Below are 11300 nucleotides of genomic sequence, written 5' to 3'. Positions count from 1 at the left end.
TGGAATTTCTTCGTGTTATTGTCATTTTTTCGTCCTCTTTCAAAGTAAAATAAGATTAAATTTCCTATCTCGGAAGCAAAAATGAAAACTTTAAATCTTTTCAGAATATGAATTTTGTTCAATTCTTTTTTAATGAACTTTTACGTTTTTAAGCATTTTTTTTCATATCGTGTTTATGAAAGTTATAAACGTGTTACAATAATTTTTTCAAGCGTTATATGTTATTGAGCTCATAACCATGGGAAATATTCAACAGCCACCGAAAAATTTTTCCCTCCAATGAACAATGTCTTTCGACAATATCCATGGCAATAGATGAACTGGACAATATGCAAACGCAACACTACTTGCGTTGCTACAAATGAGCAATTCTCAAAGAGACTTAAAATCAAAGAAAGTGCATATATTTTACTTAATAAAACCTGATGTAACAACATTTAGGGAAGAAAATGTCAGTAATTTAACTCATTTAACCGAACTTATCTTTGCAGCTTCCATTCTTCCTGTTGCAGCTTTATTTCTTTCCGTCTGCTGAAGGCAGACGGAAAAGGAAGAACTGTTTATCCTTACCTTCCCCTCAGAGTTTCATCGGAGGGGTTACAGTTTATGAGCGGAAAATTTCAGAGAATAAAAGCATTTAATGGCAGTATTAAGTATTAACAAGAATTTATGTTCTTCGTGCTTGGAAACTCGGTTTAAACATCGGTTTAGCCCTACTCCTGCTCGTCCCTCAACAGGCACTAAAAAATCAATTGTCGTAAGGACTTGAAGAGATAGTCGTACATATAAACAAATCATATTTTGGTCGGATAATATACGCATACTTCGTGTGAGATGTAATGAATGATGGCCAATTTACGAAATTCCCGAGTACCGTGATAGTAAACTATTGTGAGCAATGGACATAAACAGTGACAAATAACTAAATATTTCTTCGTAATGGATTGACATCAATTATCGCCATTTGAAAAAATAAATCGCTAAAAATAAATTGAATAAAGGAATTAATAAAACAATTAAACAGCAAGTTTCGTGGGCGATACAACGAGTCAGGTCTTAAAGCGTTAGCTCCACCCCAAACAAACCAAAGTCGAGAAAAAGAGCGAGATCGCTTCCCTCGCACTTCCCAAAGAGCAACAGAGAGAGAAAATGTTCTCAAGTGGAAAATGCACATGAGTGGTGTCGGGAGTGATTTCATTGAGTCCCGACAGCCAGTCTGAATCCAGACGTTCGGTCAGGAACGAAATTAGATTTCGGGTTTAAGGCTCTTTATTCTAGTTGAAAAGTGTGCGACTATGGATGATGACAATAGTTGTCATTTTGCTAGTAAAAGTTGTTCGGCGTCAGTAACTCCGTTCTCTATTAATGACATTTTGAGCCATACGAAGGGTGAGGAGAAAGCTGCGAGCGAGAGTGAAATGCAGGAGTCTGCTTTGGATATGTCGAAGGCGCACAGAGAAGATTTAGGTGAGTTGATAACTATTTATCGCAAATGATCCGTTTCAAAGATAAAATGAAATTAGTTCATTATCATCAGCTTCCAGTTGTGGTTAACCGAAACTCCACGTGAAAACCAGTTTTCCGCTCTTAAATCCTAAACGAATTCCGCTTTCTCACCGTTTGAATAAGACGATCAGAACTTTTTTGGATTTCACCAAGAAGTCCCACAATCACAAATTGTTGTGCTCATTTGCAGGTTTTCTTTTGTGGATTTGGACAGATGTCAAGATTAGTTCACATGGTTGTTTCGTTCTTTAGGAATTTATGAGTTGCGACTCGTCATGGAGAAACTCCAGACAACATTTAGGTAAAAAACAACAAAAATTTACCTAATTAAGCGCTAGTTTGACATATCACCTTCGCTCTAAAATAGATCGGTGAAATATAACGTATTTAAGTAATTGAGACACCTTTGACTTATGATATACCGAGAATCCCAAAAGTCCCTCGTTAATACATTAAAAACTGAAAGAAATATTTTTCATGAAATTGCTGGAACACGTCAAGTATTGTTTTTAGTTGTGCATTTTTTGGACGTAACAAACATGTATACAGGGTTACCCATGTAGTAGATAAATATAACTTTTTATTTTGTTCTTACGAAACCCCATGCATGTTATGACGTTTTTGAGTTGTTCGCAAAATTCTGAACGTATTTCATGTAACATATCCATGTCTAAATTCAACAGGTTTCGAAAAACAAATAAAAAAATAGAAATAATGATGGCGCTATTCATATTTAAGAAATAAAAATATTAATTATTGTAATCGAATGTATTAAATGTTCGAATTACATCGCATTGACTTCGACACAGTGGGCGGGCAAGCCGTGATTCGAATTCCTCAAAAACTGTTTTTGTCATTTTGGGGAGGTATTTGTCGAGATTCTTAAATAATTTTATTTTTTAACTCTTGTATATTGTCGGACCTATTTAAATACATTTTGTTTCAAATAATCCCACAAAAAAAGTCCATGGGGTTCAGGTCTGGCGGTTTAGCAGGCCTTTCTAATTGCCATATTGTGCAAACATTTTAATAACTGTGGAATTTAGACGTGGATATGTTACATAAAATATGTTCAGAATTTCTCAAAGAACTCAAAAACGTCACAATATACGAGCGGTTCCATAAGAAAAAAATGAAAAAATACATTTATCTGTTATATGAGTAACCCTGTGCACAAGTCTGTTGTGCCAAAAAAATGCACAACTTAAAAGAATACTTGACGTGTATTTTCATGAAAAATATTTTGTTCAATTTTTAAAGAATTTATGCGGGACTTTTGGCCCTCGATGTATAGTTAGTTCATGAAAATATAGCAATGGCGGTCCCGTTCAACAACAGTTGTGGTTTCTGCTAAAAAAGGACATGTTACCCTTCTAGTGCATGTCAATAGGACTTGACTTGGTCAATTTTGCTTCGAATTCCAAACAGTTTCACAACGGTTCCCTTTCCCAAACACAACCGATTCTTGTACAAAGTAGAACTTTTTGACGTTACTACCGGTGAACATTCTGAACATATTCGTTATTGCAAAGTTCTACTTTTGCTCACGCGATTTGTCTGATGCCAGACGTGAGGCGGAGAGCTTTCTTCGGGAGACAAAAGCAGATTTACCTGGTGTGAAACGAGAAAATAGAAATGTGCAGTGTCAAATGAAGGACTACGAATTTCTCGTCTTGAAATTTAATTTTAATAGCTTAAAAACATGTTGAAACTGAACACAACAACATGGAATACACGTTCCGATTAGGTATTTAGTTAAAATAGTAAGAACGAAGCCAAACAACAAAATGTGAATTTTCGCGATCTAAAATGTTATTTATTTGCTATGTCAGTTGCTTAAAAAATAAATCCTCCATGTTCCATCAATGGTTACGAGAGCTTTGATTTAAGTCAGAAAACCTATTAGCCTTATTGAAAACAATTTAACTTAAAAAACAGAAAATAATGAAACGATAGCTACATAGTCATTGTCTAAAAAGGACGATCCAAAAATAAACCGGCACATAAAGCCCCTATAAACAACCTCCTTCCAGAAATTATCCACGGCGTTTTTCTTGAAAAGTGTCAATAGATTTTCGCGTGGGTCCGATGATGACGTGACAAAGGACATTATAAAACGGTGGATGATACAAGCTGCCACCTCTATCTTTTCGAGCTTTTAACTTAAAAGCTTTTTGCACTTTCGTTATAGGTGTTACTTAATTTCAGTAATTGCCCCGGCATAATCATTTTATGTATACACACACAAAAGATCACAGGGAAACGGTCGTGGCTTTCATTTAAAACACATTAGACGCCAGGCCAGGAAAAAATTCTGCTCAGGTTTATGTTACCGAAAATGTCGGCTTTGATAATAGTAATGGGTTTTTGAGACTTATTTACGTTTTGGTGAGTGAACGTACTTGAAAAACAATCAAATTTTTCCACCAAAACCGGCCCGTTGGCAAACACATTTTAAGCAATGCTTACGTTTGATTAATTACCTGTATTGCTTCAGATTCCCCCAGTCCCGCCCTGTCATCTTTGACTCCGGGATATACGTCACCCCGCCTTTCCGAAGACTCCGGGCGCGAGTCCGCCGGATCCGCGGCCCAATCAAATCGCAAGAAGAGATCAAGAGCCGCTTTTACGCATGCCCAAGTCTTCGAATTGGAGCGCCGCTTTAGTCAGCAAAGATACCTGAGTGGACCGGAACGGGCTGATTTGGCTGCTGCTTTGAAACTGACAGAAACGCAAGTGAGTATGGAACATGTGTCTTCAGCTCCAAGAGCGCTTGAAAGCATCTAGTAATTTTTAAATTTCCTATATTTAAACTGAATTTATCGTGGTCGACGCTACAGTAAAGAAATGGCCATAGCCGTGCGTCAATGTAGCCGATTATCGACCTGCTTAGCTAAGCATTAAAGTAGCCATAACTACTTCAGATTAAAAGTTGAATGAGATTCTGCTGTTGCGGCTAACGATGAATGAAAACACGGGTGAATCGACCCTCTCTATTTTTATACCATGCGAATATGTTTCGCAGCCATTTAGAGTAACTTCACTAATTGCTTGAGCTATTATACCTATTTGGGGTGTTGTGGTTTTAGGAACTGTGAGGTGCAAGTTTTTGGTGGGACGCCTGATCGTTCCATGTCGGGATGAATCTACCGATGCAGTCTGCTGCAACTATTTCATTTTCATCAAAAATATCACGTCCTAGATCATCATCCAACGCAGTTCCTACGTCGATTGTATTAATACTTTCGTTATCAAAAATTACTGTTAACAATACGACATAATCCAGCAACTAAACTCAAAAGATGTCTCTTTCGTTGATTCGACAGCGTAATATGAAAGCTTTTTCTTTTGCAGGTGAAAATCTGGTACCAAAACCGGCGCTACAAGACCAAGCGAAAACAGCTCCAGATGCAGGAGACCAACATGCTCAACTCCAACGCAAGAAAAGTGGCAGTTAAAGTACTAGTCAAAGATGATATGCCCATTTTCCTTCAACAAAAAGCCCCGCTTTACCAAAAAGCTGCTTACTATACCGATCCCAGCAAGGCAGATTTCTTCGTCTACGACCAACTAAACAAAACCATGATTCAGAAGTATCCCAAGACCCTGCAGGAATCTATGTTGAATCTCTGCCAGCAGTATTCAAATTCAATGCAGTTGTTTCCTTACTTCAACTACTATCATCCTTCTTTGATCGGTAATTTAGCTCAGCAGGATGACGATGTAGCGTCGGAGAGCAGGGAGCAGAATTAATATTTTTAATTTCTTCAGTTTAGGGTTGTTCTCAGCAATAAAGCTAGGCTAAGGGTTAAATTATTTATTATTGTTTTGCATTACATAACTTGAGAAGCTTGTTTGCCGGAAGTTGTGCTAAGATAAATTTAATCACTGGAGGTTCGCTTGCAATAGGGTTTCAGTTGGTTGTTCTCTCACTATCCATAAGCGCGTAGGGTACAGATTTATCAATGCACCAAGCTCAAGGTTGGAAGTACTAGGTTTTTATATTTTCATTGTAAGTTGAGAAAAGTTTTGTAATATATTGTAAATAGTTGAACTCCTAGATTGAATAGTTATTTATTAAATATACACCTAAGCGTAGGTACCTAATTTAGTTTGTGCAATAAGAGCATAAGTGAAACAATAAAGAGTTTGAATTCAGTCATATTGGTCTTAATCGGCAAAAAAACCATGTTAAGTCGTTAAAATTCGGTTGTATCCCGGCTAAAGCTAGTTAACGACCCAATGGATTAGCCGGTTAGATAGTTTCATCATAGGTGGTCACACACATGGTCCAGCCATAGAATACTTGTGGCAATATTGTGGTGATTTTAATAACTAGTAAATCTCTCGACATAACTATTTGGTAGTGTCAGTGATTTATTGTGGATGAATCTAACATCCACCAACCTCAACAACAATCGGTCTGGTACCACATTTAAGTACAATTTTCTGTTCGGGTATGGGTTCCCCAACAGGTCACGATTTTCCATAAAATTTTTTTTTGACAATAGTAATCCCCCTCCCCTTGCGGATGTTGTGTGTCGTCATACGTAGTTGGGCGAAACGCGTAGATTTTGAATTTTTTCTCTGATTAGATACCAAATTAATCAATACAGAATTTATTACTACGTAGGTGCAGCAACTTATTTAAAATATGTTTAAACATTCTGAAAATTCCTCGTCTCAATCGCTGAGAAATACTAGCGCGATTGAAGCGAGACGTTAACGCCAATTAATAATCAAAAACTGAAAACAATCAATTAACATGAAATTTTTCACAATTCATTAATTAACCCAAATTTTGATGTTGCATCAACTCAACGTGTCAGAATCATCTGTTGGGGACATATCGCTGGACTGCAATAGTCACCATTGATGAGCTTTAACTTATATGAAGTTTCCTACTCCTCGGAGTTAAAGCTTATTCTTTTGTCCCAGAAACACCGCGTTTGAGGAATAAAAAATTATCACCTCGTGGGGTTAACAAATTGAGAATCAGATGTGTGTAACGCAACCCTCATTAAACCAGTTTTCATTAACGTGCGTTCCAGCAATTCTCCTACTGTTTACCTTAACTTATGAGTGTTACCATGTGCTCAACACTTGACTGGAGAACTTAATATTATTTCATAAATATTTACGGAAAGTCCACTATTAAGGTTCTTAGTGCAGTCATCTAAAATAGACTAAGAAGTTAGATATTAATTCGTGTGCTTGATGTCGATTTAAAGACAAAAAAACAGGCACCATCAGGATTATCAGGAATTGTTAAATTCATTGAGCTCTAATGGTACGCAAATACTAAAACTAATAATGGGTTTCTAAACAATGCACTTGATGCTTTTAACTTATCGAAGCATCATCGAGACTGACTTTGTTTACTGACTACCGCTGAGCAGGAATCGACCCCTAACAGCCTTTTATCCTATCCAAACAGGACAACGATGTGTAATTCGAATCTGATGGCCAAAAGAACATTATAAATAGCCGATAATTGATTTTCCAGATTGTACGGGGCGTTTCGCAAACAATACTACCCTGGAACAGTGCTGAGCTTACTTCAAAGAAGTTAGGTTCACAGATGAAGCGTTCGAGTAAACATTTATCAGCCACATCCAGGTCCATTTAAAACGTCTTATTAATACATTTGTTCAGAGGCGTAGAATTGGTGGCGAAATCGCTTTAATATGTATTTTTATTTTTGAAAACATGTAAAGTCTCGAGGTTTCCTTAAGGAATATCAAATGGGAATCCGAATTACCTTCTATTTAAATATACTTTATATCTTCTTAAGGTGCCTCCATGCAATTGTGTTCCACGTCTCTGTTGAAGCTCTGTGAAGGCAATAATAAAATTACAGGTTTGTTTAGGTTGCAGTAAAAACAAGCCGTCACTCATGTGTCTTTGCTACTGTGCACTCTTCTAATAAAAGGATGAAATAATAAACTCTCAACGGGGAGTCATCAGAATGTGTTTTAATGGACAGAGCTTTTAGCATCGATAGGAAGTTACGTAAAAAGGCGCTTGATTAGAAATCTCCAGATTTGAGTTCATGTGGTTTTAATTAATGCGTTTTAAAAGGATTTAGTCAATAATAACCTTGCATCCGTTTGAAGAACCCATAATATTCGGGCATCTTTAAAATGAAATTTACTGTTAATCATAATAATGAAATCAGATCCTATTTTTAAGATTTTACGAAAGGTGCCTGAAATGATGTACATTAAAGAAACAATTAGCCATAAATTATCTAATATTCTTTAAAAAGAAACGCAGCTGAAAAATGCATCAGAGTGCTGTCGTTTACAACATGGAGATGGTGGTGCCATCTATACATTAACCAATCGAAATCCAAGGTGCTAAAGACGGGTTTCTCCTCTTGCACAATTATCTGTTTCTCGTCTGGCACAATTCTCAGTTTGGCTCCTGCGCCCTAGATGGCGCGACAAAAAAAATTTTATGGAGAAAGATCTACTTCCGCTAGCGGTGTATAGATGACACAGCCGCAAGATCTTTTTTGATGGACTAACATGATTTTTACAATTAATACTTGACGAATTTATTTATAAAAATGCATTAATTAAAAATTTCATGTTCCACTGATGGAAAGATTGCAGCTTACAAACTTCGTAAGAATTTATTCGCGTATAGCTAAGTTGCCTAGAAAGGGGAGTGAAGGATAATAAAATATTCTTTTATTTCGCACCATCTCTGATTAATACTGACGTACACACGTCGTAATCACTTTTAGTTCGATCTAGCGGTGAGAAATCACATTACGGGAAACGCTTTAAACAATGCGTGTGTACTCGGCTACTTGGTCGGTAGATGGTACCTAACGTAATACTTCAACGTATTTTAATATCTTACTTTTTTGTTTTATTCATTTTAATAATTGACAACATTTTTCCAATTTCTCAGACAAGCGATTTCTAGTGTGTCTATAATTTCCTCAAAGTTTCAGCTTTCGCTGCCAAATCGATGTACCAATTTATGTCCAGAAAATATGCAGGTCTGGAAAATTTCAAGATCTAAGAAAAATCGAAATTTCGGAAAATCCAATAGTTGTATTAGAATATTTTCGATTTTTCTCTTTCAGTCTACTTGTGTAGAAGGACCAATAAAAAAAACGAAAATCTGTTAACAGAGATACTATTGATTACATTAAAATTATCAGTACTGTTTTTTCCGTTTGGCAGTACAACATACAATATGTACATATATCGGTAAATGTGATTCTTTTCATTTCTTCTGTAGGCTTGTTGATATTCAAGATACATATACTGCAAGTGAAAATTTACTTTCCACACGGGTTGCTGTTATGAGTCCCAGGTGAGTAGCATAGACTGATGCCAGGAATGTGAAAAACTATTTTCACGAGAAGACATAAATATTTTCCTGACATTTGTGGAAAATGATACTTTCCTGCGCGCGACTGCGACTACAGAAATGACGTGAAGCATAGTCAAGTGCGGGAAAGGCACTTTCAGCAAATAAACAATATATTTTCTGTGAGTATATTGCGGCTCCAAGTTATGTATTTGCTGAACAGAAATCAATTATTTTTAGAGAATCAATGTGGAAAAGTCACATTACTTTGGCGGAAAACTATCGCCTGAACCCCCGTGTTGTAAAGTATAACTTACCATACTGGAGTATCTACAAGAAAGTGCGCTTTCGCGTATATGAGTTATAAAAAAACATGCGCAATACCTTTTCGTTTATTATTCGATACAAAAGAATGCTATTCAAATTAATCTGAGCTAACCATAGTACGCAGAAACTTGCTACTTACCAAAAATTCCAAGTCAAATTCACACATACCGGTAAGATATGTGAATTTTAAAGCTCGAAGAAGTCGTTCGCTTTTATTCGCCGCAATGGGCAAGCAGAGGGCAGTCTTCGACGATAAAAAGCCCATCTAACACACCTGAATGGCGTACCATACCACGTAGGTAGGAAGGAAGCCATGTTAAACGCGATCCTTTTGTTTCTGGGTGGTAGAAAAAGACGGAACGATACGTCTGCTTCTTAAGCAAAAGCGAGAAAGTACCATGGTGGGTGTGTGACGTTTATAATTGAGATTTTGATGTACTGATTTAACTCTTGATGTATTAGCTCAAGAGTCTGTTTTGTGCAGTTTTTTGCTCAGGATGTGTGGGAGATCGACGTTTTATCGTTGGTCGTCAAGAGATGGTTTATTAACAGTTGTGTGAGTGCCTTAAATGATTTGTGGAAGTTGTCTTTACCATCAACACGACATCTGCTCAAAAGGAGTTCCTGAATGAGAGAAGTTTATTTTTCTGGCATTTTTGTGTCATCTCGCATTACGCAAATGTAACTCTTTATTGAAATACATATTTATTCATCGGCATACTGCGATTGGTCCCCACTTTGTGGATTGCCAACAGCATTACAAGAGAAATAAATGGCCAGGTTCAGCAAAATCAATAATTGTGCAATTGTTGTGCAAATGTTGACTCTGCTAAATGCGGTCAATACAAATTCGGACGTTTACACATATTAAAATTTTTTAGAATTTGTATTATTTCTTATAAATTAAGCTAATTGGAACACCTGACCCGCTGCTGATGTCCCAATGAAATAAGCAAAATACACTTTCTTGTCAAAACCGTTTTTTTCCATTCAACATTATTTAAGCTACAACATTACTTCAGCCTAAAATCTACAGTGGTTTCAGTTGATTCGCTTATTTTTGGACACCCTGTAGGAACACAGTAAAAATATCTGTTCAAACGAAATTATTAATACTGGTAATTCTCGAGGGGTCGAGGTCTGAGGCATTACCGCAGGAGCCTGTGTAGATTTTCTGAGCCTAAAAAGACATAATCGCCAGATCGCTCCCCCTATCAATGACGCACCTATCCGCACCCTTTAATTATCTCCTGAGTGACGCCTGCACATTAAGTACCACCTTTCCGTGTTTCAGGTATAACGTTAATTCAATTAGAGACCTAAGCATGGATTCCTTATATTGTAAAACATACAAAGTCATGGTGGCAGGCACCTGTCGGAACCACCTAAAAAGAAAATTAATTTCGAAATAACACAAATAGTGAGATAAGGCAATAAAATGATGTTAGCCTTTGGAACGATCCCTGGTTTTATCGTCCTACCTTCGGCATGGAAATTACAGGGCTGGTGGATGGACTGGTAATTTGGGTAAAGGCTACTTATTTCAACGCAATCGACGGGATTTTTTGATTGTGTATTAACGCCTTTGGGGTGGCTTCGAAGAAGGAGTTTGAGTATTGAAGTTGGGAAAAACTCCCCGTTGCTTGTCTTTAGTAGGCACAATTATTGTTCATCTGGCTGAGGAATTGTTCTGCCGTGGTCATTCTAGCATTCTGTTCATCTAGCCCAATTCCACTCGAAAGTTGCTTTTTTGCCCTCCTTGTCTCGCTATTCACATAAATAACTCGTTTTTTGGTAAAACCGCTTTTTACCACATTTTCATACTAACCGACCCTAGCTGTAGGCAGAAAGGTTGTTGACTTTTTTTGTGCTCAACAGTCTCGGTGCGATTGCAAACTCGGGGTGGACCCGACATACACATTCAGTCCATAGTCCATCGGGATACAATATTTTCTGATAAGAGTCACCCAGCTGGCACCACCGCACATCAGTTGCGCAATATATCGATCGGTACTTAGGACGAACTGCCTTTTCCATGCAAAAAGGTGGGACATGCGTCGTAATTACACCTCTGCAAGTTAGACAATTACTTTTCAATTCGATCCCGTCCCCAACACATAAAAAAGTCTTTGGCGACC

At 37.2% G+C, this 11300-nt stretch overlaps 1 protein-coding gene across 1 annotated transcript; it reads left to right on the top strand.

Moving 5' to 3' along the window:
* The first annotated feature begins 1216 nt into the window (after positions 1-1216).
* On the top strand, positions 1217-5648 carry LOC136343226 (homeobox protein zampogna-like). The gene is made up of 3 exons (XM_066289816.1): positions 1217-1467; positions 4004-4242; positions 4861-5648. The coding sequence occupies exons 1-3, from the start codon at positions 1296-1298 to the stop codon at positions 5257-5259; spliced, it is 810 nt and encodes a 269-aa protein (XP_066145913.1). The 5' UTR covers positions 1217-1295; the 3' UTR covers positions 5260-5648.
* The last annotated feature ends 5652 nt before the right edge of the window (positions 5649-11300 follow it).

Source organism: Euwallacea fornicatus, chromosome 14, assembly GCF_040115645.1.
Source record: "Euwallacea fornicatus isolate EFF26 chromosome 14, ASM4011564v1, whole genome shotgun sequence".
Lineage (NCBI taxonomy): Eukaryota > Metazoa > Arthropoda > Insecta > Coleoptera > Curculionidae > Euwallacea > Euwallacea fornicatus.
This window is presented reverse-complemented; position numbering and strand designations above follow the sequence as displayed.

Bases quoted from the DNA above. Each gene is read 5' to 3' on its own strand.
- LOC136343226 (XM_066289816.1), top strand. From the start codon at position 1,296: ATGGATGATGACAATAGTTGTCATTTTGCTAGTAAAAGTTGTTCGGCG. The intron at 1,468-4,003 runs GTGAGTTGATAA...GTATTGCTTCAG, and splicing joins GGCGCACAGAGAAGATTTAG to ATTCCCCCAGTCCCGCCCTG. The intron at 4,243-4,860 runs GTGAGTATGGAA...TTTCTTTTGCAG, and splicing joins TGAAACTGACAGAAACGCAA to GTGAAAATCTGGTACCAAAA.